This window comes from Epinephelus fuscoguttatus, linkage group LG18 (genome assembly GCF_011397635.1).
Source record: "Epinephelus fuscoguttatus linkage group LG18, E.fuscoguttatus.final_Chr_v1".
NCBI classification, from domain to species: Eukaryota; Metazoa; Chordata; class Actinopteri; order Perciformes; family Serranidae; genus Epinephelus; species Epinephelus fuscoguttatus.
Window position 1 is genome coordinate 28,073,615 of NC_064769.1, and position 27,499 is coordinate 28,101,113.

A 27,499-nucleotide genomic window follows, 5' to 3' on the forward strand; every position below is an offset into this window, starting at 1 on the left:
GGTGAAAATGTGCTGTCACAGTGAGCCACAAGATGCAGTAAGTGTTCAAATGAGCAAAGCAGTGCACATTCGCTCCTCTGGGGCATTCATGGTGAGCTCAGGAGTTCAAAATCCTGCCTACAGTCCCACCTCTGCACAGACAGTAAAATGAATAGTAATATTTTGCATTCTGAACATTTTTTAAGCAGGATAATGACTGAGTTTCAAAGCTTTCTGGCCTACCTTGCTAGAGTCATTTCTTTTTGCTCTTGAACTGGAACCTCACTCATTTATCAGAATTAACAGCCAACTACATTCAGGTCACATCCTTGGGAATAAAACAAACATGACTTTACTGACCACTGCTTTTTCTTCAGAGTTTATTCAGCAGAATTGTACATGCATATCCCCTTCAACTTGACCAGTTCAGTTTAAAAGTTCTTTATCATTTGGGTCACCCTGACAATTTATAGGTCCAACATGATTAGAGTACATTCAGATATTACAGCTATTAAACCAAAGGTAATATTTACTCTGTTTGCCACCTAAATATTCACAAAAAAATCCACAATTTTTCTTTGGTCAAACATAACACATCACGTTAACACTCAGCCTAGTGTGGTAATCTGTCTTCTGCTGTCATACTGTAGATGTACATGTTTCCATGACAGTGTACTGTACAGATTAAGGCAAGTCAAGTGATATCAAACAGGATACAGAGAGGAGAAAGGTATTTAAAACAACGAAAAGATGGATGGACGGTAGTAAAGATGGAGAGTAATGTGAAGAAGTGTGAGTTCAGATGTAGACAGGTTGCTCCTGTGCTGTCAGCAGACGGTACATTGCTGCAGGCATCGTCTTCATGTGGATCTGGAGCAGAAAGAAACCAAAGATTTAACGAGCAACACAACAAAAAGACGTTGCTTGGAAAAAAAAAAAGCTAATTAAAGTGTCTGCATCTGAACATGCAGGACTGTTTCTTTTTTCTATTTATATTGTGTCAAATGTCCAAAATAAGTCATAGTATAGTATGTTATAGAAAATATCAGAAAAAAGTCACAGTGCAGTATGATACAAAGTGCCAAAAGTTATGGTACAGTATGTCATAAAAAATGTTTTAAAAAGTCTGTGTAGTATGTTGTTAAATCCAGCCCCCATTTACTTCAATTCAAATTACAAAAGTTATAGAAAATTATAAAAATGTAAAAACAAACAAAAACAAAAACATAGTAAGGTATGCTGTAAAAGGTGTCAAAAGAGTCATAGTATAGGATGTTATAAAAATGTCATTAAAAAGTCATAGTGTATGTTATCAAAAAATGCCCAAAAAGTTCTATGTATTGTATGTTATTGAAAATATTAAAGAAGGCGTAGTATGTCCTAAAAATGTTACCAAAAAAGAAAAACTCACAGTATAGTATGTTACAAATGTCATAAAAAAGTCATAGTGTAGTATGTTACATGGTACAGTATGTTTGTTAAACCCAGCCCCCTTTACTTCAATTTTATTTCAAATAGAAGTCATAGTATTTTCTAAAAATGTGGGGAAAAAAAAGATCTGTGTATAGCGTGCTTCAAAAAATGTTTCAAAAAATTCATAGTATAGTATGTTAGAACAATGTGATCTAAAATTTATAGTATGTCATTAAACCCACCCACCTTTACTTTAATTCAATTCCAAATAAAGTAATAGTATTTTTTAAAAATGTGTTATATATTATTAAAAAAAAGTCAAAAACACCCATAGCATAGTGAAAAATTAAAAAATAGTACAATATAGTGTTACAAATGTGATCATGGTCATTTGACAAATGTTTTAAAAAGTGTTACAAACTGTCAATATGTCAAAATATTAGTATAGTATAGTATGCTATAAAAATGCCCAAAACAGCTATAGTCATAGCTGTCATACAAGTCATACAATAAAAAATGCCCCAAGAAAGTTATAAAATATATATATATATATATATATATATATATATTAGTATGTTATAAAATGGCCATAGTACAGTATACAGTTGTTTTTTAAAGTTATACTATAGTATGTTATAAAATAATGCCCCCCAAAAAGTTCAATGTATTGAATGCTTAAAAAATGGCCATAGTATAGAATATAATAAATAGTGAAAAATATATATATATAAATAAATAAATATTTAAAAAAATAATAATAAATCATACCATAGTATGATTTTAAAAAAAATGCTGCAAAAAAATCAACGTATAGCATGTTATAAAAACCGAAAAATAAAAAGTCACACTATAGTTTGTTATTAATAGTTATGTTATAAAAAACATAATGATCATAGTATTGTATGTTACAAAAGTTATAAAAGTCATGTTATAACATATGTTTAAAAGGACCATAGTATAGCCATAGAATAGTAATTTAAAAAAAAAAAAAAAGAAGTCAAAATGACCCATAGTACAGTATGTTTAAAAAAAAAAAAAAAAAAAAAAAGTAGAACTTACTGGCAGACTTTGTGTAGGAACAAATGTTTTTGTATGTTTCAGAAAGTCTTTATCTTGATTTTAAAGAGACACTCGGAGCTCCTACCTCTCCCATGGCATTAGACAGAATCTGAACGATCTTCTCGTGAGGCGTTGCCACGACGCTTTGGCTGTTGATCTCAATGATGCGGTGACCGACACGGACGCCTCCTCTCTCAGCGATGCCTCCCCTCATCAGGCTGCAGATCTGCACACAGAGAACATTATGAACTCAGGAGAAGTGGACTCAAACTGGCCGTGTCCAGCAAAGACAGCTATAGCAGAGGATAATATTTAAACTCCCAGTGACAGTCACTGAGACTAATCATGAAAATACTGTAAATGTGTAACAATCACTACTTTATGTCTGTTGCTAAGAAACTCGCACTGGTTTTAGAGCACATTACTCCACAGCAGGACCACAAATCAACCACATCCTCTGCGTGTGTGTGTGTGTGTGTGTGTGTGTGTGCTATAAAGGAGGTGATCAGCCGCCACACTCACTATGCCATTCTGGACACTGAAGCCCAGCTGGTATCTGAGGTCCGGCCTGCGGATGAGCACCATGGTGACAGGAGGACACCTGACGATGTTCATCTTGATCCTGGACTGAGACTTGAGACCCTGAGGAGAGACAGAGTCTCATTAGCTACAGGAGACAGACATCACAAAGGTAAAAACATGCAGTGGAAGATGAGGAGATAGTTAGGGCTACCATGTACCCGCGTTACAACGAGACTAAAGGGCCGTCCAATACCACAAAATATTTGTCCTGCTAACAGGCACGGTATGTGAAATAGGCCTATGGATAGCCTACAAGGTAAATAGGAGGATGAATGTAGTATGTAGAATGCAGTCATTTGTAATGGTACCATGAACTTTGTAGGACAAACAACAATAAACACAAAAAACAGACAAAAAATAAAGCATTTAAGAACACAGCCTGGCCAAACATGGCCACATCAACAAACTCTGAAGGTCTACACTTGGGGGACTTGGGGGAGCCAGTAGAGCTGGGGCCACTGAAACGGTCCCTCCAGGTTCCCTTACAGTCAAAACAGCGGCAAAGACAACAAAAAATGGGGATTTATTTATCTCATACTGTGCTTAACTTTAGTCGATCATAACATATCGGGCATGGAAATAATCTGCAGATGCTCCAGGCTAAAAGGAGACCAAACTTTTCTATGGATGTCAGTTTTTGAGACACAATGAAAGCCAAAATGTGGCCTTCATCAGACTACATAAAATTCGTTGTTTTTAGCCGAGACAATTTCCACAAATCTTGCAGCCACTTTCAGCTGGCTAGGAGGAGTGAGGAGCTAGCAGACAATAAAACAGTTTAGTTTTTTGAACTGTTGTGGATCACCGTGAGCTACGAGAGGTCCTTGACCTTACAGTCATAAATGTGCACACAAAATATTAGGCTGATCGGTCCAGCAGTTTGCAAGATTAGCTGTAGACAGACAGATACACTCATGACCCAACCCATGATCCCCTCCAGGCTCATACCTGTCAGAGATAAAAACGAACAAACAACAGAATTAAGTAACTGTAACGCCAGTGACCTGTTACCTTGATGATGCTCTGACAGGTGCTGAGCGGTAAACCCACCAAACTCGTTCCGTTTATGGTCATGATCTGGTCTCCGATGTTTAGTCGACCAGACTTCTCAGCCGGACCAGCGTGCATCATGCTGGCAATGATGACGGTGGGGAGGATGGACCCCCAGCCCGACTCCACGATCACCACACCCAGGATCTCTCCTTTCTGCTTCTCAATGTAAACCTGCAGAGAACCGCGTACAGATTTATTCGTACAACTTTTCAAAGACAGATTACAGTGAACTCATCGCAAAGTAATTGTTTGTACTGTAACCATTTTGAAAAGACTTTTGTCTTGATGAATAAACTATGGAAACATAACAGTCACAGTTCAAATTCAGGAATATATCACCACCAAAATGATCATTTTTATATCAATAACTGGGATATATTTTTGCTGTTGTTAAAGGTGGCACCTTCACTTCAATTTATCATGAAGTTTGGATTCTGCTACCACCGGAGATATGCGAGAAAAACAGAATTTTCTTCATACATGCAGCACTACACAGGGTAAGTAACTGATGACAAATGGTCATACAGGGGGTGAAGTATTTCTTTAAAATCCCTCTTACTGAATTAGTCATCCAAACAACCTGAAACAGTGACGCTGAGCCCACTCTGAGCTTTTCGCAGACGACTGCACAATTCTGAAAAATGTGAGCAGACGGGAGGCGTTTGAAGCAGTGTGATGGGGGGGGTCTCAGGTCAGACCAGGTTGAGCATCTCTAATTCACCTTCATAATGGGGCTAATGACATCTGATTTTTTAAAACTGTCACACAGCTGTGACGCCAAAACCAGCTGCTCATTTGAACCACTGGAAGGCAAACTAGCAGAGTCGGTTGAGCAGAAAAATAATGGCACTGGCTCATTAGCATCCAAATATTAATTAACATGACTTGACCTGAACTGAGGGGATGTGTTGTTTTTACATGTACAGAAGGTTTAGATATCACACAACATATAAAAGGGTGTCAATATGTGGAGTGGTATTTTGTATTAATTACAGCAGCGGTTTAGTTTTGAGAAGAGACTCAATTTAGGCACACAGAGTAAATTAAAAACTCCTGTGACTGTGCTGCCACCTGCTGGTTCACTCACATCTCTGCAGTTCTCTGACTTTGAGAAGTGGATGAGGTCGTCATTGTACATGTCCTGAGTGTTGAGCAAGTCGCTGTACTCCCTCTGGCTCAGATCTTCGGGGTCGATGCCGTTGGCCCTGAGGAACTCCTGGTAGGCAACGCTGAAAGACTGACCGATAGACTGAGCTATCAGCTGGGCCTGAAAGAGAGGAAGATCAGGACGAGAGCTTGTGAATGACGGTAACTTTAATTGACCCTATACAGACAAACTGAGCATAGATCTCCTGTTTAAAAGGCTTGTTTACACCCCATGCTCAGGAGGACCATTCTTGACATGATGCATTCCTTAATTGTCCTCATCTTACCTCACCCTAACCTAGACATTATTCTAACTTCATCTCTAAAATCGAGTCTTAAAGACCCTGACGACGCACTTTCTCAAACAGCTTCTTGCTGTGTGGACTTGGTCCTACATGAAAAGAATTCTGCAAACGTTAGAACAGATTTGGATATTTCATCTAAGTTCTCCATCTGTGCTCTCCTTACTGATTTTTAAGTGGGCGAAGTTGGGCTGTGAAAACTAAAAAAAACATGGGATGTCACACGCTGTACTTCCATGCACTAATTGGCGAGTTGTTTACTTATGTTGGCAGAGCACACCAACACATAATGAAGTGGAATAGCTGAGTTTCTGAGTGTTAACCTCTAAATAAATAAAACAGAAGAATGTTTGGGGTTTTTTTAGCAATGAGCATGTATTCCTAGATTTAAGCAACTAACTTAGTAAGTGCTATGTTATTATTATTAATAATGGGAATGTTGGACAAACCTACAAAAATAAGACCAAGGTTATAATACACCAGGATATCCGTTAAACTGCAGCTCCTCCAAAGGCCAAATTCTCTGACCTTCTCTCTCAGAACAGATTGAACAGACTGAGTATTTTTATGCATAATAATTTAGGGTGTCAGGAGTGCCTCTCCTACTGCTAATGTATTTCAGAGTAGCAGATATTCGGGTGTAAATGAGTGGGAATTTCTAACTTCACTTATCAAACATGGCTTCTAACAGCACCACAGCTGTCATATTTACACGTTATACTTCATCTCTGTCAACAGGTATCTGCATATGAATGTGAAATGTGTAAGCAATAGGACAAAGTTTTGGTATCATAAGTGTTCTGATTTCCTTTTGTAGTCCAAATAGTATTGAGCAATCACATTTGAGCAGGATTTGGTAGCATGTAAGTAAATCATACATGTGGAGACCAAAAAGCCTGGACCAAAATGCAATCCAGGAACCCATCATCTATCGTCTGCGCAGGATTTTTTTTAAATTAAATTGTCTGTATTCATAAGTAGATACCTGTTTATAGAGAATCGTTATCTCTCATCTCAAGTTATTAATCTGACCGTGAATAAAGACCAGCACATGGAAGATGAAGTCTAGGCTACACCAGAACCCCAATGCACCCAGAGGCTGAATTGTTCTAAGACTGACTGCCAGTGGGTTCTGGGACTGCGTTGTTCTCATCAAGTTGACATTGAAAATCTGATATTGTGACTTAAAGGGGGGGTAGTCAGTTTTCTGCCTGTCCCACCACACAAGTATGGGCATGTTCATGCACTTCATATACTGTGTTTATCAGACAACAAATGAGACAAGAATTAACTAGCTAGCTACCCCAGAGTCCCTCTGCCTCACTTCCCGCCACTGTGGACTGCTTTAACAAGGGGTGGGCAGCTGGACAGGGGCCATGTTAACACAAATTCAGCAGTCACAGCGGGCTGGTGACTGTGGGTCTAACCTGTGAAACAGCAGCAACAGAGTCTGAGCTGACCAGTCCCCCTGTGCTGGCTTAGTTTGAGTTGCTACAGCCACTGACTGAGGGTCTGTCTCCAGGGCCCACTCTCCTGTCTGTAGTGATGAAGAGTGAGGTGGGGGACACACTGATTAGATGTTCTAGCTAACGTTAGCTATTTAAACATGAACTTGAAGCCAGAGCTGTGAGGCTTTGGCTCCGGTTAACAGAAGGTTAAACTATTAGCAACATTTTCTCTCCATTTCTAAAATGTTTTGCAGACACTGACATGCGTTTTATCACGTTTAAGTTCAGACGCTCTTTAAGACTCTTTTTGTTAACAACATACGTCTTTTTCCAAATCCAAAAACTAGAGTGCTGAAATTTAAATTTGGGATGTCATAGGGTATAGAGTCTACTACTGCTCCAAAGAAAATGAAGTGGGAAAGATGTTATAGCTGACACTGAGAGCACCCAGGGGAATGTTCTGAGTATATGGGGACATTTTGTGTTTCAGAGCTGAGAACACTACAATAGGATAAAGCTCATTTGGGTATAAAAAAGAAAACAAACATTCTGTGGGTCCAAAAAATCAGTCTCCCATTCACTGATTAAGGAGCAGCTCCAGACTTTATATCGTAGGACATCACAAGTTTGAGATTTACTCCTCCTCCTCTTCAAGAGAGTAGCTCATGTTCACATATATTTCTAACTTCCCCAGGCCATGTTAATAATACACTAGAAGTCTTAATTTACGTGGTGTTTCCCTTTAACTACTCCTAGAAGTCCTGTCCTAATCACTAAGTTCACAGTTTCACTCTAAACAATATCCAGGTGATTCGTAGATGTACATGCAACTAGCTCACAAGCTCATGAGCTAACAACATGTAAACAATGAGCTGTGGAAAGGTGTATTTTTGCTTTTGATGAAGGCTAGAAAGTTTACCTGCTTCCAGTGTTTGTCTTGCTGGGAGTGAGATGAGAAGAGTTTCAGGTCCAGAATAACTTTTCACAAATCTCTAGTGTATTTAGAAGATATGTCTGAGTGCTGTTTTAGTAATGCCACAGTCAACCATGGGGATTTCTGTTAGCTCATCCCACCTCAGCTCACAAATGTAGATTTCCTGGTTTCAGTTCCTGCCCAGACAGTGGCAAGCAATACACCCAATCTTCCAAACAGTATGATTTATATGCTAGTAGATTCAAATAATACAACTACAACAACAGATTAATAATTAATAACTCACATCCTCAGACTCGAAGACGTGGCAGATCATCCTGTACAGCCGTCTGTCGTCGTGGTTCATGGTGGTTTGCTCAGCTGTGTGGTCCAGGTTTTCCTGTGCGCTGCGGGAGCGCACCATCTTCCCCCGGGCCATCAGCACCACCATGTTACCGATGTCAGCTATGTAGGAGATCGTCCTCAGCGGCAGGTCCATTAGAGACTCCTGACGATCCAAAAAAGACATCTTAATTAATCATCGTCTCTCTTTGTATGCTACTAAGAGATTTAAGGTATATGTTGATGAAGTAGGGTCAGAATTGCATGTTATTATTTTTATACCTGAGTGTCTGCATTGAGGACTTTGATCCTCTGCGTGGACATGAACAGATCGACCTCAGCAGTGGACGGAGCCTCGCTGTCGGGGCTCTGTACAACCGTAAAGAAACAACAAGTGAAAAGAAGAAGCAACAGGTTGACGAACGACAGCGAAGAAGATCAGAGCGGGCGTCACAACTGTCAAGAGCCATCAAATCTAACAGCTACGGATAAGACTAATGAAAGAAAAACACAGATGTCTCACGCAATCTACACGCAAAAGAATACAATCAATGTCAATCACACCTACACGGATGTTCCCCTCGTCTATCGTTAGCGTTTGACCCTTAAATTTCTGTACATTTAAGACATCTTGTACATGAAACATACAATTACAGAGAGACGAAGAGAACAAACTGAACAAGCGTACCTTCTTCCTGTTTTTCGCCTGCTTCTGTGCAGCCTGCAGTGATCAGAAAGCAGAATAGAAACAACACATCAAGACAACAGCATAAGAAAATAGCTTAGAGTGGATCGACAACAACCCAATCGCCTCATTCACCGCCTCCATTCCGAATGACAAATTAAGGGACAAAAGGACCTTAAAGGTGTACGTTGTGTGTGTGCATGTTGAGAGATGGTGATGTTGCTGTCTATCACATCTGACAACAGCAGGCTGCCAGAGGCCCCTACAGCCAACATGATCAAAAGTTTCCTCTTCATCAGTGTGACACAAACAACCCTGAAGACAGACAAGCGGTCGCATGTGTGTGTGCCAGACGCCTCCTGACAGCTCAGGGTTTGTGTTTACAAATGTTGGCTTGTGCCACCATTTCCTCTCTAAACTGCGTCTGTGTTGTTTTAAGGTTTATAATCCAAATCTGTCTGCTCACCTTCATCAGCAGGGATGTGATTAGAGTGGATTTAATCTGTGAAATCAAAAAGGACTGTAGCTTTTACCTGGATCAGACTACATCTTATTTCAACAGAGATGGCGCTTATATGTTGCACACTTTGTGGAAGCTTTATTTAGGCTCAAACTATTTAGACTTGTTATATTAAAATTGCATTTTTAAAGATGTAATTTTCAAGTTGCGAAAGCTGCACTTTTAATGACTGAACTGTGTGAACATTTTGGCCAACAGCCACCGGATATAACACTGTCACAAATTTAGTCAGATGTAATCAATCACTGTTAATGTTAATATGTTAACAGCCATTTTGACTTGTTGCAGTAGGATAAGCAAAGGAGTTACTAAGGCATTAATAATGTATTAAACGTAGTATGTTGAAAATGAAAATGTGACATGAGGCATTTTTGCTAATTTCTGAGATTTTATAGACCAAACAATTACAGCTTAATCAAGAAAATAATGTGCAGATAGGTCAATCAATAACGGAGAAAATCAACAGCTGCTGCCCTCGACCATGTATGCAATGTAAAAACTGTATAAATGTATAAATGGTGATATTCAGACTTCTATTAAAGCTGACACATAATGCCAACTACAATGGATGAGCAAGCACACCAGTATCTGTGTCAGTATTTGTATCTGTACTCTAAATGGCTGGGGTTAAAACTGCACAAAAAACTAAAACTGTAGGTGGGGCCTCATCTGAGGTTGCTATTCTAAGCCTGGGATTGATGTGGGTTGATAAGACATTGCTATATCTATTATAAAACTATTTACAAATCAGCCTCAAATTTAAGCCTTAGATTTCGTAATAACACAAGAGTAAGACAAGTTAGATTATCTTTCATCCCAAGTACAGATATTGACACATTTTATTCAGATGATACTCCTGCTCGTAAAAAGTGCATTATCTGTACCAGATACTTGCTTCATCCAAGTATTCTGCTCAACCTTACTAACTAGTATTCATGGGTTGTGGTCAGGAAAGTTGTTCTGGGCTGACATTGGGCAAGAGGCAGGGTACACCGGGACAGGTTGCCAGACTATCACAGGGCTGACACGTAGAGACACACATTCAATCCTACAGCCAATTTAGAGTCACCAATTAACCTGCATGTCTTTAAACTGTGGGAGGAAGCCGGAGTACCTGGAGAAAACCCAAGCTACCCCACCCCAGGTTCGAACCAGGAACCCTTTTGCTGTGAGGTGACACTGCTAACCACTGTACCATTGCGCCACCTGTATCTTACATGCACCTTCTTTTTTTTTTAAAATCTAGACACGTGTAAGTAAACTTATTTTAAAACACAATTTGTGTCATATCTGGGCCACTATTCTCAAGCTTTACATCCCAGCATATCAGGGTGTCCCATTTCACATTTCCATTATTTCTCATAAAGTGTACTTGTATTTTTTTTTTATCTGTTTTTGTGAATAAAAATTGAATTTGATGTTGAATTTGAGCCTGGCTTTTCACTAAAAAAGATGTGTCTTATTGTATCTATGATGCAATAAATTTATGTCTTAACAAAATGTAAGGTCAAGTGTTTTAGTGTCATTTTAAATGTTAATTTTAAGAATATTTCTATGGTTATTAATCTATTATATGATTCATATCGTCTTATGCCTATTTCAGACTCGCTCCCAGACACTCTCTGAGCACAGAGCGACCTCAACAGTTTTTGTCACCTCAACCACACTGCTCGCTGATCATCATGAACTCAGGATGAACTGCTGAACTGTGGTGGACGCTACATTATATCACTCTGTTAAGGGCAGCCATGTCACCTCAAGTATTTTATTTCATTTCATATATGGCAACATCTTATATAACAAACAGAGTCCTTCTTTATATACAGTCCTGGAACTTCCTGTCAGCTTAAGCTGCTGAACTGAGTGTCCTCGTTCAGAAAAGAGATTTTTACACACAGACTTTTATGTTATTTGTGTTTAACAATTGAACGGAGTTTGTGAGCTAAGAATTATCAGCTCCAGTCTGGACCATTAGCTACCTATTAACTCTTATTAAGTTTATTTTTTACATCTAAACATTAACACCCATTTTTTCAATATATATTAAATGTACTGGCAATTTCTTCATCTCTGTATTTTATATATGTAAGGGTGCATGTATGAGTTTATTTTAAACCCATAATCCTTTCCTCAGTTGGACACAGGCTTACAGATTTTAAATGTGGAAAAAAAGGAGTAGTGGTATCAGATCGCTTCTCTGCATCACCCCCTTCTTTGAGTCAGATCCCTGTAAGTGAGATGCCAGCTCACCCAGCCCGTTAGACAGTAATCCTCCTCTCTGTCCTTTCCACTCGAAAAAAGTAAAATGACTTATTATGTATCCCACTCATCATTATGCCGTCTTTAAATTTCTCCCTTCCTGTAGGTTTCTCAGACCTTAACGGAGGCGATGTCCTGGATCTGTCAGTCACCCATCCAGAAAGCAGAGTTGGGCTCAACTCGTGTCCTCTTCCTGCCTCTGACTTTCGCCGCTCGTCTCTTCGAAATGGCAACGTGCTACTGCCCATTTCTCCCACTCACACTGTTCTGTGTTTGAATGCCACACTGTCACTGTAAGCCATCTTTTACACTCACTCCCTGACACCACCGGCCCTCAGCTGAGTCAAACTGCACTCACCCAGGGAACGCAAAGATTCTTCTCATGTCAACAGCAAAATACAACAAATGTGAAATAATATCTCATACAAGTCCCATTTATATGTACTGATATACTTAGTTTAATCCCTGTGATGGATGTTAGAAATGTTTTTCCTTTGCGTGATGTGTCTGACATCATGCACTGCGACTGGAGCAGAAAGCGGGGTCTACAGTCTCCAGGGTCTCGCAGCCTTGATCAAGAGTTTATATAACGTTCGAGTGGAGCTGAGGAGAAAATCCTGTATGACTGCAGATCAGGAGCGGTGATGTGTGGATGATTCATTGTGCACAAACCCGGAGACTTTTCGCCCGCTGGCTGTGCTGCCTGCTGAGGGTTTCTGACTTTAAAAGACCCAAATATGAAGTGAACCTCAGTTACATCACTGATGATTCGTCCAAGTGTGTTGTAAATGTAGCTCCAAACCAAGGAGATGCAGATTTAATCTTTGAGCTCCCTGATATCTGTTGTAGAGCACTATTATTAATTAAAAAATGTTGGTTGTGAAAATTATCTTACACCACATTGTCTGACAGTATCACAAAAGCCACATCCCCACCAAAATGTTTTGGTATAGTACCTTAAGAAACAAAAGTAACCCTAATGGACATGTACCTAGACCCTGGATCCGTTTAGCATTTCCACCCCAGACAGCACTCTTAAATGTAGGCAGGGTTTTTTTTTACTCACTGCCCCATCCAGCTCTCGCTGCGTTTCCTCTTCACCAGTGATACAGAGGAACTTCTGCACCTCATTTATCGTCCACAGAAAAGGGTTGGCATGCCGACATTTTTAGAACAAAACAGGACAGGTTGCAGTGAGAGTCTCTCTCCATGGGATATTTAAAAACAGTGGGTTTGTGCAATGAGCCTCAGGCAAGAGCAGGGTGTAGAGCTACCGGAGCTCACCGGAACGACACCTGAATGTCATGTTTTTCTCCAACTGGGCAAATAGATTTCACAGTTCACATAATCCAGTGTAAATGTATTCACATTTTTTAAACGCTTAAGGCTCAAATCATCACTAAAGCCCATCTCATAGAGACAAATGGAGTGGTCATAGTTGTCATATTGACATTTAAGGTGTGTTAATTGCATCACATCGTCACTTCATGCACTGAGTAACATGCAAGAAAACATTCCACCTTAAAGTTGCCAGTAGCTGTCAGCAGAAGCCTTTTAACAGCAGGGTGCAGCAAAACATCCTTTCATTTTATAGTGTTAGTTTACTAATGTATGGAAAACTCTCCACAGTATGAACAGTGGTTACATAACCTTCAAAACCAGCCACAACTCAGCCCTGAGCAGAGTGACCGTCCTCTACTGACCAATCAATGAACTGCGGTATTCACAGCTCCAACTTTTGGTACCAGATCTGTGTGCTAGGTACCCCAACAGAGGAGGGACCAAAAATGGTGACCAAGTTCTGTTGGTACCATCCACAACTTTTCAAGATGGAAACAGAAAAATAATCGTTCTAATGTGTACCAAACTGAACTGAACCGGACTGCTCAGAAACGAGGCTTATGTATATCTGCTGTGTCAGCTTGTTTCATCTCTATACTGAGGCTACATGATGGTTATACTTAGTGAAACGCTGAACCTTAGAGTCCATGTTTTTAAGGTCCAGTAAAATAGGCATACTCTAGATTTGGTTTCCCAAAATTCAGCCTGAAATAGGCAGAGATTGTACCAGTAAAATTAAAAACTAATAATGGAGTATTTTCTAACAAGTTAAAGGTTAACTTTGGTCTTTTTCAACCTAGATCCTATTTTCCCATGTTTTTGTGTCGAAGTGAATAATGGGAATAAACAACTTTTATAACTGGTCCAATATTGAGCACAATGCCAGCAGCTGTGAAACAGGCTGCAACATAACTTCAATGGACAATTGCACACCATCAATTTACATCCACTTAAAGTACTTGTTTTTGCCACTGACACATTCAGAATATTTTAAGTTTCTGAAAATATTATGGAAAAAATCCCTTCAGAGATAGACCCGTTTGTTAAAGAGTAAGATCCTGTTTGTTAAAACAGAAACAGCGCCTAAACTAAATCCACAAGACTCAATTTGAATAAACAGTAATTTAATTATCATGAAACCCACTCTATTTAAAGTGTATAGAAACAAAATAAATCTCACATCAAATGTCCTGGTTCATTTTCTACTGTTCCAACAATTACTAACTGTGGTTTGGTTGAAATAAACCCTTAATGCTTGCTCTATACACGCCAAAATGACTCTTTATTCAAATGGAGTCAGGTGGGTTTGGCTATAGTGATTTTGGGGACGTTTCTTGTTAAACAAAAAGGATGTTACTCTTTAACAAAAAGGTCTGTCTCTATAGAGATCCTTTCCATAATGTTGTCAAACACCTAAAATAACAATCTGAGCCTGTAAGTGGCAAACACAAGCACTTTTTATGGACACAAGTTAACAGTGGAAACATGTCCAAAGTGGTGGCATTGCAGCACTCTTGCTCATTATTGAACCAATTTCAGAAATTGTCCTGTCCCTTGGTCACACAAAAACGTGGGAAAATAGGGTCCAGTTTGAAAAATACCACAGTTTCACTTTGAGCTCTTGAAAATGCCTATTCTTCTGAAATAAGAGGCTGTTTCCGAAATCACTCTCATTGACTACATAGTGCACTGTTTACCCCCTGCCATTTTACCTGAGTGTCTAAATTCTGACTATGAATTTTTAACACTACTGTATAGAGTGCCCTCGAATATTCCTACTACAGTGCAGAAGAGGTGATGTGCAAGGGATGTATTCTACTTTCTGCTAACAATCTCACAATGCAAATGATGCAAAAGGACGATGACTGATGAGTGTCCAAAATCTTAATTTTCTGCTCTCGTTAGATTAAACTACTGAGTGTCTATAGTGAGTCATTTTTATCCTGTTCTTCCTCCACTATGATATAACTGCATGATGAAATCAAATAAACTGTAGTGTGCTCTCACCCGCACTCTGCTCATGGCCTCCTGTGCCTGCTGCATGCGGGCGCTCTTCGTGGGCGTCCTCTCTGATAACAGGTGGGTGCAGCCCAGGTAGGTCGCTGCAAAGATGATGCCGTCAATAAGGTCCTCAGGGTCGCATGGTCCCGGGACTGCGTGGACCAGATGCACTCGTTAGGCTCATTTATAAACATGTATACATACCAGCAAACAAACATGTGACAGTGATCTGGCAAAACCACACCCAATATCTACAATATTGGTACATTTTTGACCATAAAATAAACAAAACTTAACAGATGGTTTCATGTAATATGCTCAAATATTCATCTTTATGTCAACAGATAAAAATAATTAATATTTTCATACGTGAGTCCACTCACCATCCACAAATGTAGGGAATGAAGGAAGAGATCTGCGAAGCTGAGAAGGAACAAAAAGGAAAAAGACGCCCTTATTATTTCTACTCATATACTGCAGGTCTCTTCTAACTCATTTAAATTCTGCAAGACTTTTACTGCTGTCAGCCATTTAGCTGCTGGCAGATAAACACCTTGTAAATGATGAATGTTTTTGCAGGATTTATCATCACAGAGCTACGCAATGGTCTGCAACTTGAGCCCGGATTTTTTTTTTTTTTTAAAGCCTGTAATTGTTTACATTTTGACAAATTGGCAGCATTAAAATTCCTGGAATTAGCTTTTGAAGGTTCCTGTTTGCAGTGCACCCGTGGACGTGCAGACTACTGCCACTGGATTACTTATATGACGAGTCTCAGGCAAGCTCTGGAGGTATAAGGAGAATCTTTTTTCTGTAACTTCTTGATGTTTATTTGCAAACTCTCACCTCCTGGACAGACGGTGGCTGCGGAGGCGACTGTGGCTGAGCTGGAGGTCGTGGCCGCTGAGCTGGCACCTGCTGCTGCTGTTGTTGATGTTGAATCTGCTGCTGATGTTGACGTTGGTGGTGCTGATTCGACGGCACGTGTCCATACGGTTGCTGCTGTGCGTATGTCTGTGGCGGCCTGGCGGTGTCCCTCTGCTGTGAATGGTGGCCCTGGTGGTGGTGATGGTTGTGTTGGGGCTGCTGTTGGTGATACTGTTGAGGATGAAGTGCTCTGGCTGACTCGGCTCTCAGTGGACTGACCGGCTCCCGAACCGGGACTGAAGCGTATCTGGACGGAGACTCAGACACAGACTGAGCAGGGGAGTGAGGAGAAGACTGAGAGAGGGACACAGAGAGAAAATAGAAAAAGTATTTTTTTTTTAAATCATTCTTTTTAAACTGCGAAGCATCTACAGGAACTCAGCTGGCACCTTTTTATGACGATACATGATTCAGGATTTGGGCATCACTCCAAGTAATACGAAATGAAATGAGAGCCAGGGATGTAAATCTTGTCGTAAACTTCCCGAAAGCAATGAAATCCAATTTAATTATTGCAACACTGCAGACCAAACTCCTTGGGCAATGTCACTCATCAGCACAGCCTTAAAGGTACAGTACTCCATTTTGGGAGAGAAATAGAAATGGCACTAGGAGAAGAAGTAAATCTTGGTAATGATACAACCCTACAATTGTAACTTTTATTATTCTGTTTATGTTCCTGTGTTAATCAAACAAGATATAAAAAGATAAAGACAGCTTCAGAGCTTACAGTTTGTATGCATACTGTTTCACTTTGGATGTAGCAAAGTCTCCTCCTGCCTCTGGTCTTTATACTAAGCTATGCTAAACATGTTCTGTACATACATAACGCAGGGACATTACTGATATTGATCTTCTCATTTCAGTCTCAGAAATAAAGCAAAAAAACATAGTCCCCAAAATGTTTCGCTATTCTTTTATGTCTTGCTTCATACAGACTCCCAACAATTAGCAGTGCTCCTGAAAAGATATATCTGGGAGCTTGTTTTGAATATTAAAAAGATCTGATTTAAAAACAAAAAAAAAAATCATTAACAGTACAAATACTCTGTAGTTTCACTGCCTTTAATTAGCACAAGGGCTGATCTGCAAAATAGCTAGCAGCACTCTTGGGGATTCAACCCAGTTCAGTTTCTGTTTGATTAATCATTTTCTGAGCTGCCACCAACATGAGAAAACCCTGTTAACTGAACTCTGCAAAATAGGACAACAGAAACATCAAGAACTGGTAAAAAAAAAAATATATATATATACATATGTCGTGTCTAATCAAGTAATGGACTTGCACTTTTTAAAATCTGTCTAGTATTGAGTGAGACAGCTGCAACCGGCAGCTGCAATACAGGCTTCATACTGTAGTGCTGTTAATTTATGTCCACTTAAAGTGCTTGTTTTTGCCACTGACAGGTTCCAATTGTTAATGTAAGTGTCTGACAACATTACGGAAAGGACCCACAGGGAGAGACCTTTTTCTTAAAGACTAAGATCCTTTTTGATTGACCATAAACAACCCCAAAATCGCTATCGCCAAACGCACCAGGCTCCATTTAAATAAACAGTGATTTAATAATTGTAAAACCCACTTCATTCAAACTTGACAGAAACAAAATTAAACTCACAAAAGCTACCTTGGTTTTTCTTAAGACTGTTTAAATAATCACTAGGTCTGGTTGGCTTAAATAAACCCTTAATTCAGCCAGTTTCATGTGAAAATATGCTGACCTATACATGCTTATTTAAATGGAGTCTGGTGAAATTGGTGATGGCGATTTCAGGGCTGTTTCTGGTTAAACAAAAAGGATCTTACTCTTAAGCAAACAGGTCCACCTCTGTAGGGATCCTTTCCATAATGTTGCTGAACACTTAGAATAACAATCTGAGCCTGTCAGTGGCAAAAACAAGCACTTCAAGAGGATTTCAAGAGGTCATTTGGTGAGTAGTTACATCTCAGCCTGTTTCCCGGCTGCCGTCTGCAGCCGTCACACTCAACACTAGACCAATTTCTTAAATTGTTGTCTCCATTAGTCACTTAGCCCCAAAAAGGCTCTTAAGAAATTCTAACAGGAGCAGATGACACAGTGCTGCGAGTCTTTTGGGAGCTTTAAGGATGAGTGAAATCATACTTACATGGCCGGCTGTAGTCTGCAGTGGGTACGCCTCCTCTGTGGGGCTGACTTCCTGCCTCATCACCCAAATCGGCTCCACAGGCTGATCAGGTGTGTAAGGGGAGCGTATTGTCTTAATCTTCACCTCCTCGATTGCCTCCTTAATGTCTTTAATTGCCATGCTGATGGCGTCTCCTGAGCCCCTCGTACCATCCTCCCCTTGAAGACCCATCGCACTTCGCTCCTCCTGGGCTTCTCCTGAGCTGCTCTGCCCAGACGAGGGGCTCTTGGCCTGGGTTTCTGCTTTTCTGGGTGCCTGCCTACGACTCTTGGGAATGGGACTTTGATTGGTGCTGTCCCCCTCGCCATCAGATTGCCCGTCATAGTGGTGCAACCTGCAGCCAACAGAGCGGTCCAGCGGGGCGTGATGCGAGCTGTGGTTTCTGCCCTGCCTTGGGGCATAATGGGAGCCCTTGGTGGGGGAGGATGGAGCTCCCTTTTGTACATTCTCCTGTCTATGGCTGGTAAAGGGCTCTTGGCGGGGCTCTTGGCGGGACTCCTGCTGGGCCTCATTAGACTCAGTCCTCCGACCAGATTGCCTGCGAGGCTCTCTGTGTACCTCGGGGTAGGAGGTCTTAAGGGGCTCAGGGAAAGAGTTAGGATGGGATTTTGGCTCTGAGTACGAATCGTAGACAGGCTCTGGGTACGATTTTTGGTGGGACTCCGTATAAAAGTCTGCATAGGTTTTAGGATAAGAGTCAGAGCAGGAAGGGTGAGACAGCGAGCATGATTCAGAGCAATCATCTTCATCTTCAGGAAGCAGGTCATTGTCGGGCAGAGGGCTCATACTGGCGTCCTCGCTGAAGTGGTCCAGCTGGGGGAAAGGTGGAACATCAGGGGACGAAGGAGGAGTCGGGGAGTGGAGTGGCGGCGGGCTGTGGAGAGGCCCATCCATACTGAGCGAGGCGGCGCTCTCAGTGTCAGAGCAGAGATCAGTGATTTCACTTCCCTGAGCTGCGATGTCCTCCGCAACGTCATCCATCACTTCCTCTTGATCCTCCTCCACCCTCTCTGCACGTTCCTCTGCCTCGTCACTGACTGTTTTCGTGTCATTATGGCTGCAGCTGGAGTGACCTGTGGTCAAGTGGTGGTCTCCATCATCATCCTCCACCTGTTCTGGTTCTTCGTCCTTCTCCTTTACCTCCTCCAGCTCGTCTTCACACTCTGCTTTATGCTCCTGGAGGTCCTCTTCTTCCTCAACAGGAGGAGTGTGACTGGCAGGAAGTTGTATGTTACAGGTTGCAGGACCAGGTGAGAGGTGGGTGGGGGTGACGACTGCAACAGGAGTCTGGTGAGGAGATCCTCTGTCCTGTAACTGGTCGGTTACAGGATCTTCTGAGGAGCGCTGTTGCGCCTTCACCTCTGCTGGACCCTCTCTCTCATCTGCACCAGGTGAAAGGTCCTGCATCTCTTTGACTGGCTGCCTGTGTCTGTGACCTCTGAGCCTGGGGTTAGGGTCGCCATGACGGCGGTAACGGGTGACAGCAGGACGGGGTTGCTGGACAGGACGAGGCTCAGCATCTCGACTCTCGTCCCTGTCTGGCCTGGGAGGAGTTACTGCCGGGACCTGACCTGGACTCTGAGCCTGGCTTTGACCCTGGCTTTGGCCCTGTCCCTGCCCTGATGGAGGCCGCCTGCGATGCCGATGAGGTCCGCGACCTGTGGGTGGGTGGTGTTGGTGATGTGGCTGATGATGATGGTGATGATGATGATGGTGATGGTGATTCAGTTCTCCATCCTGGCTGAGCATCTGACATGGCCTCCAGGACCGACGTACAGGAGGTTCCCCGGGTGACGTCCCGTTGGGCTGCCTGTTCCTCGGAGGCAACCTGTGCTCCTCACCTGCCTCCACGGACGACTCTCCCTGATACTTGTGGCTCATGGCTGGGGTGTGATCCGACTCCAGTTTTCAGAACATGCTCCTCTTGTCTCCAAGAAAACCCTGCTCATAGCACGGCCTGGGAGAGACGGAGACAGGATATTAACAGGGATTAATGACATGCACAAGAGGTCCAAGGAAAGGTTTAAGTTCACGTGTAAAACAGAAACCTAATTAAGGCTGGATATTGAACATTATTGGCACTGAATACTTGCTTCTCAGTCTTGCTTTGAGCAGATATTTTGTTTAATATGGTTAATTTTTGACTGAATTTAATTTTGGCAACATTCTTGGACATTTGCATTGTGTCAAGAGAATATCTCACCACTAAAGACAATCTATATATCAGTTACTCACCCTGTGTTACACTGAATTCATGAAGAAAACTGTTTTGCATGCCTCCACAGTCAATGAAGAATCCAAAAACTGCGAAATCCCAGTATGAATTCTTCCACACAACACACGCAGTATAATCCTAGTCTCATGCTTAGTACTTCCCAAACAGACAGCCCTTTTTTGAAGCTGAACTGAACCAAAAGTTAAACATATCTGTGCTTTCTTCAAAGCCAGACTCCATTGACAAAAACAATCGTTTTAGCTGACTTAACACAGGAGCAGCTGGTCTACTACTGCCTCGATCACTTCGTTTGTTTGTGTTATTGTGTGACTTTGGTGAATCTGAACTAAACCTTTAAAACACCAGTCACACAATAATACAACAAACTGATCGAGGCAGCAGCAGCTCCCATGCTCAGCAAGGTAAAATTACTGTTTCTATTTATGGAGTTTGGCTTAGAAGAGAGCATAGATAAGTTTTATTTGTTGAAAAGGGCTGTCCGTTTGGGAAGGACTGAGCATACGAGTAGATAAATGAAACTTGGATTGTACTGGACGAGTTGTGTGTGAGAGTTTGGAAAGTGACGTTTTGATGTTATTTAACACAAATCCCCTATGACCTCAATTCATCAAAAGTTTTCTCCGTTTTTGGATTCTTCTGCGACCTGTGGGTGGGTGGAAGCATGCAAGAAAAACAAAGTTTTCTTTAAGAATTTCACGTAACATGGGGTGAGTAATTGATATACAAATGGTCATTTGGGGGGTGAAGTATTCCTTTAAGACACCTAGGACTCAGCTAACAATTATTTTAATTGATTAATCAGTTGATTTTGATCAAACATTTAGTCTAAAGAATGTGAGAAAACTAAAATTCAAATGCCATTTGCCATTTAATGTGAGGATCTGCTGTGATTCTTTGCTTTTTATTATTGATGATTGCATGTATTTAGGTTTCGGACTGTTGGTTGGACAAAACAAGCAATACAAAGACATGACATTGGATCTGGGATATTGTGACAGGCATTTTGCACAACCTAAGTGGCAGGTTTGAAGATTTACAGCATCAGAAATGTGGCCTTCAATGAGAGCTAGAATCATTTTCACAAAAATGAATTAAAAGAATGAAGAAATTTTAGACTGTTTAATGCCTTCTAAGGCCTAGTATTTAAAAAACATTTAAGGCTTTTTAAGCAACATTTCTCCAACCTGAGATTATAGATACACATTAAAAAGAAAATAATACAGGGATATTGGATATCAGTCCGGGAACTCCCAGTCTTTATATTGCTAATAGTGGAAACCTAAATCCTAAGGGATTCATCTGGGTGTGCAGTGCACTCTAATCTGCACCACATTCATCCGTCCACCGACAGCTGGCAGATGGCACGGGACGGTAAGAGAGAAAAGGACGAGGAGGAGGAGAAGGCGGCAGGGCAGAAGGACAAGGAGGGACATCTCTGTGGTATCAAATAAGACCTGACAGAGAGCGATGGATAGGGCAGCGATCTGAATAATAAATGCCCTCTGTGAGTGAGAAGCCCAGTTTTGATATTCATTTAATATGACGAGGCTATCAGGGTACCCATCAGTTATCACAGGCGTCACCGTGTCCGAGGTCAACACGCTGAGAAAGGACACCAGAACGTAATCAAACTAGATGCTTCGGGAATAATAAAGTGGTTCCAGAAAAGGTCACCGATAGAGACAACTGTAGGGTCTGATTTGGAGAAAGCAAAAGCTTGTTTATGCACGTCTGCATGAAAGCTTAAAAGCCTTTCTCATTATTGCTACTCCATATGTTTCACTGAGGCCGCTTTCATAAGTTATTTATCTGACTTAATGATCAGCAGAAGGCATAAATGTGGGACAGTATGCCCGAGACATCTCGATTTTTCTCATTAAGATCCCTCAACTCAACTCTGTACTTACTGTATACTTGACTGGAAACAAAACCATTGTTGTTGGGGGTTTTTTTTGTGAGGAAATCTTAAAAGAACTGCTAATAAAATTGAACGTGCTTTATCTTTTTGAGTTTTCATTCCTGTTTTCATCTTTAGTAGTTTGTTTACAACCTATCTGACTGTATACATGTGAGTGGATTACTTGTAATCTCAGTAAACTAATGATAAGCTTTCTGTCAATTGCTGCAGCTCCTCTTGAATCAACACGTTTCAAATTTGATTTAGAGGTAGCAGAATGCTTAGTGATGTGGTTGTCATCTTAAATAAGCAGATATATATAAATTCTGGACTTCTAAAAGGATCGAACATGTGGACAGAGCGAAGACACGGAGGCCAAAAGGTTAATGTTGATCCTGTAATCTGAGCGCGGACCACAACTGCTACTGAGGGAACACGAAGGGACGCAGCAGGAGCGAGGGCAGGCCCCCAGGGTGGCTAATGTCCCTGTCTGCCTGGAGTTTAGGACAGGACGGCGATGGTTGGGCAACTCGGAGGGTGGGGGTCAAGGGAGGAAGGGTTGCCCGGGTCACAGATGGCCTTGGCAGCGCGGCAGTGAAACGTACAGGCCTGTAGAGCTGCAAGCCCAGTACTGCACTTCCATCTGTCAGGCTGCAGTGAAAGCTGCGGGGTGGGGGATTTACTAGCCCATTAACTCCTGATCTTATACTGACCGACAGGCACACACTGGCAACAACACGTGTGTGCTATACGTACTTGGAAGAACTGATTCAATTTATTCACTAGCCTTTGACTTTCTCAGCTATATACCTAAAACTAGGGTTTAACGACAATGTAACAGATGCAATTTAATATTATTTTCATTATCAGTGTACCTGTCTGTTATTTTATTCATTAACAGATTAAACATTTAGTCAAAACAATATCAGTAAAGTGGGGAAAAATTACCAACGCAATTTCCCGGAGCTCTAATTTGGGGTTGACTAGACTATTGCTGCTTTAAAAAGGCACACAAAAGAAATGTAAATTTTAAAAAACAGTCATCAGTTCTACAGATACAAGCATTTACTGTTCATTTTTCACCCTCCTCAATAATTAAATAAGCTCTGAAAACTAATACATATGACTCTGTTTAGTAGTTTCGATTGCTTGTTTGTCGAGGACCGTGCCAAATTAAAAGCAACGCCACCTGGATAAGCTTTAAGCTAATTTGCACCTGCAGCTCCAGTAAACAAGACCAGTAAACAACAACGTGTTTAAAACAACATGACAAGGATCCAGGAGGAGCAAAAATGAAAAATCATCTGGTGAAAGCAGAGTATAAAAATGATCCTGGACATGACTGTGTTATTATTTTGAGTCATAATTTGCTATTTTAAAAATGATGAGGTTAACAGACTGTTATTCAAGTGGGTGGTGCAGTGATCAGGAAAAGGTAACACTGAAAGGTCACAAAATTAGCAACCAAATGCTTTACGCAGGTAGTATCAAGCCTCATATCAGAGATTATATTAGACTGTATAAATAGATTCAGTCTAGAATATAAATTTTGCTCTGAATGCAGGCCTCAGTACTGTACAAACCTTATAATTTAGTGACCTAAAATCTGAACAGGTGCTGAAACAACTGGTCAATAGATCAGTCAATTAGCAGAAATGTACAGAATTCAATACTAGATTTATGTATTTCAAGCAAAAATGGAAAACAATACCGAGTTCTTGCTTCTCAAATGTGAAGATTTGCTACTTTTGCTTCTTTTAAATTGATCTTTGGGTCAAAAAAAAAGCAATCTGAAGACATCACCATGGGCTCTAGGAAGTTGTGATGGCAGTTTCTCCATTGCCTGACAATTAATGCACCAAAGGATTGATCTAGAAAATGCCTGGCAGTGGCAGATTGGCCGATAATGAAAATCATCATTAGCTGCAACTGTCCTCACTTTGGAAGATTCTCATCTTTTCTATTCCTGACAGCATGATTCATCCTCCATCTCTCCCTCACACTCACACACACTCACACACAGTGACATCCACAGTCACTCAGCAGGCATAGAATCCATGGTGGGATGTATCAATAGTCGCATTACTTACATTGTGTTTACATGTAGACTACGCCATTGCTCCAGGGGGAGAAGATTAATCCAAGAACAAGTGCCAAATTGGCAAGTGCTTTTATTTTGAAGGCTTGCTGGCTTCTTAAATCCCCTCCCATGGCCTTGACCGATTTTTTTTATTATGTTAAAAGGAGCAAAAGCCTTTCCTTTAGGGATCTGTACTCATTATCAGTTGATCAGTCCAGCACCCCTCCTCTTTCAAATACAATTAATGCATGATCATGGCGTTGTACTAGATATGAAACACGTACTGTACATGCTGGGAGGCACATACACCGTCTCTCCTTGTAGCTCAATGCCTCAGGCGCCTGACATCTATGTGGGGATATAAAGTGCAGCAAACTGTCACCTGTCTAAATGCCTCCCTGTTTTCCTCCTGATGGTCCAGATTACATCTCGCAGGTGTCGGATCCGCCATCAGGAGAAACGACCTAACACGTTCCCTCCAGCCCACACATTAAACCCGGCTTCCCGTCACTGGACATTCACTCATTTACCTGCATGTCAGAGGAGGAGAGGCCCGGGTTCGGCTGCTGCAGTACACATCGCTCCCTGTTCCCGTGCCTGCTCGCTTGGCTCGGCTTGGCTTGGCTCGGCTTGTCCCTCCAGACAACTTGCTCGGATTAAAGCGGAGAGCTCGTTCAGCCCCTCCTTCTCCACCGTGACATCAGAGCGGATTAGCGATGCACAAAGCGCCTTTACAAACACTGCTGATGCTGGCGCTGCAGACACAAACAGTTCTTTACAACGGCCATGAGTGGAGCCTCATCCCACCTTCTCCATCAGCAGCAGCCTGCAAAGTGCCGCTGCGCCTCTGCCCGCCTGCTGCAACACTCACACCCTGAGCTGTTATGTTCCCACGGTCTGTCGGTGGTGTCGCTGTTATCTGACTGAGGATCTTCCTGGTGTTATCAAGATGCTCCTGAGTTACTGAAACACCTGAAGGAGCTGGACAAGGAGAAAAAAATGGTCCTCACATCTGTTAGTTAAGAACAAATTCTCACAGCTAGCTCTCAGTTAGCTAGCTTAACACAGACGGTAAACGAAAATTAGCCAGCTAAGCTAATGTTAGCTAAAATTAGATTGAATCTTTCTTTCCAAATTATGTTAACGGGAAAAAAAGCACAGGTCGTGTAATGACACCACACCTCCGTTGTGAGAACATTTCCAGCTTCCTCAAAGACTCTCCAGCTGAAATAATATTCCAACCGCTGTGAAATTAAAAATAAAGTGACAAGGAACAGCAGGTGCATTTCCGGCTAATCAAAGATGGCGGCCGGAAGTGACATAGTTTCAATAATTAATCGTTGAATTTTGAAAGAACATTGAGTTTCTTGAGTTTATCAATAATTAGAAAAGTATATCATGAATCAGCCTCAGGACTCATTTAAAGAGACAGGTTATTATATTATTATTTATTTTTATTTTTATTTTCTTTAATTTTTTGCTCTAATGTCCAAATACTTCATACTACTATCATTTAAACCAGTCATGTCCAGAGTCTGGCCCAGGGGCCAATTGTGGCCCGCAGATCTATTTTACACTTTATTTACTTTATTGTTTTTTTATTTTTCAACATATACTACATGATTAACACAATACTGGTTAATCAAGAGAGATTGCTTTGCTTTTTTAAAATAAAATTAAAAAAAATTCAGGACAATAAAATTCAATTCAGTTTAGTTTAATTCAGTAGAACTTTATTTATCTTGAGGGAAATTCTTGTGCCAGAGAATGCTTCAAATTACAGTAACCACAATTTAACGTTTACAACCAGTAACAACCAGACAACCACTTGGTTCCCCAGGTCAGGCCCAGTTTTAAAAACAATACAGTATTAAATATCTGGCAAAATATTCAAATATATAAGACAAGAAGCAAAAGCAAAAACCAGTGTCCAACAGAGTAACAATAGGAGTAAGATAAGATCAAGAGTTACTACAAATGAACTAAAATGGTGGAAAAATCATCGTACAGTTTGTAGACATGCACCAGAACTATGCCAACTAATGTGTTTTCATTAATAGACGGTAAACCAGCAAATCAACAGTTGCCTATCTGCGTAAGACCTATCTCCACACTTTGTTTTAGTGCTGTGCATGAAAGAACAACTTCCAAGCTTGCAGTCTACACACTGAAACATCTCTTAATGTTTTATGTGGGGTTTTCTTTTGCAGGTATTCATCCATTTTAATGACTGTTCCCTCCTGACACTATTTTGCAAAGGCACCATTGCTGTTTCTTGGGCTTAGCACTGCCCCAGACAATTGTAATTGGTTTAAAGGTTTCTCCCTTAGTGCAGTATTATGATGGGTTCAGCAGCCGGACCTTCTTCAGATAAGTCTAGCTATGACAGATGATAATTTATCCTTTATAACTTATGCAAAATAATTCTTATAAATGGTCATAATGATGACATAGGCCTTTTCTCACACAGTCCATTTTAGCTTAGTGGAACACTTGAATAATGATCTTATTAGTGACTCTTATTAACACCTGTACTTTTCCTAGCATGACATGTCGAAATGTCGGCTGCGACAAAGGCTTGTGGATGTCATGATTCTGTCACTGTTGTTCTATATGTGATACACATGTTCTAATAAAGTTTTGGGGGAAATAGCCTACAGCCTAAGATGATTATAGAGAAATTAATCTGATAACCCACAAGATGACTGAGAAGTAACTTTTTGCCATCATCTTTGTTTGACTGAACCAAAGAGTCATTGAGGAATCTCCGATAGAGATAGCATAGCCTTTCATTGAGTTGTCTAGATATTCTTAATCGTCTGACATCCATGTAATGTTTAAATTTAAAAGTTTTAAAAGGCAGAAAGTGACATTACAGCCTTACAAATATGACAAATGTCAAACAGCTGTTACAGTAATGGCACATTTTTTATTTGATTTCATGAGTGAAATATGTTTGTTTTTATCCAGCACTATGTTTCAATAAAATCAGATGTTCCACATTGAAATGCAAATTTATACAGAAATGTTTTCCTCATTGATGTAAAAATCACTTTAAACCTTTTCACTTAGGCCAGTTGGTCTTGTTTTATGACTGTGTTGTCCAATAGAGAATACAGTAACTAATCATAGCTAATGTACAATGCGCAG

At 40.9% G+C, this 27,499-nt stretch overlaps 1 protein-coding gene across 3 annotated transcripts; it reads right to left on the minus strand.

The window, feature by feature from the left end:
* Nucleotides 1-323: 323 nt before the first annotated feature.
* LOC125905714 (amyloid-beta A4 precursor protein-binding family A member 1-like) lies at nt 324-25,635 on the minus strand. 3 transcript variants are annotated; one of them, XM_049603879.1, is made up of 14 exons: nt 25,529-25,635; nt 24,880-25,330; nt 18,098-20,093; nt 15,890-16,264; nt 15,427-15,466; nt 15,050-15,195; nt 8,926-8,958; nt 8,520-8,606; nt 8,203-8,403; nt 5,174-5,353; nt 4,045-4,257; nt 2,974-3,093; nt 2,537-2,677; nt 324-849 (listed from the first exon to the last, which is right to left on the minus strand). In XM_049603879.1, the coding sequence occupies exons 3-14, from the start codon at nt 20,015-20,017 to the stop codon at nt 778-780; spliced, it is 3,528 nt and encodes a 1,175-aa protein (XP_049459836.1). In that variant the 5' UTR covers nt 20,018-20,093; nt 24,880-25,330; nt 25,529-25,635; the 3' UTR covers nt 324-777. The 3 variants fall into 3 exon arrangements, with proteins under 3 accessions (XP_049459836.1, XP_049459835.1, XP_049459838.1); XM_049603878.1 differs by having other exon boundaries at nt 24,880-25,634; XM_049603881.1 differs by lacking the exons at nt 24,880-25,330; nt 25,529-25,635 and adding an exon at nt 24,360-24,479.
* Between the last annotated feature and the right edge of the window lie 1,864 nt (nt 25,636-27,499).

Bases quoted from the DNA above. Each gene is read 5' to 3' on its own strand.
- LOC125905714 (XM_049603879.1), bottom strand. From the start codon at position 20,017: ATGAGCCACAAGTATCAGGGAGAGTCGTCCGTGGAGGCAGGTGAGGAG. The intron at 5,354-8,202 runs GTGAGTTATTAA...CCTCTCTTTCAG, and splicing joins ACGTCTTCGAGTCTGAGGAT to GCCCAGCTGATAGCTCAGTC. The intron at 2,678-2,973 runs GTGAGTGTGGCG...CTCTGTGTGCAG, and splicing joins TCAGTGTCCAGAATGGCATA to ATCTGCAGCCTGATGAGGGG.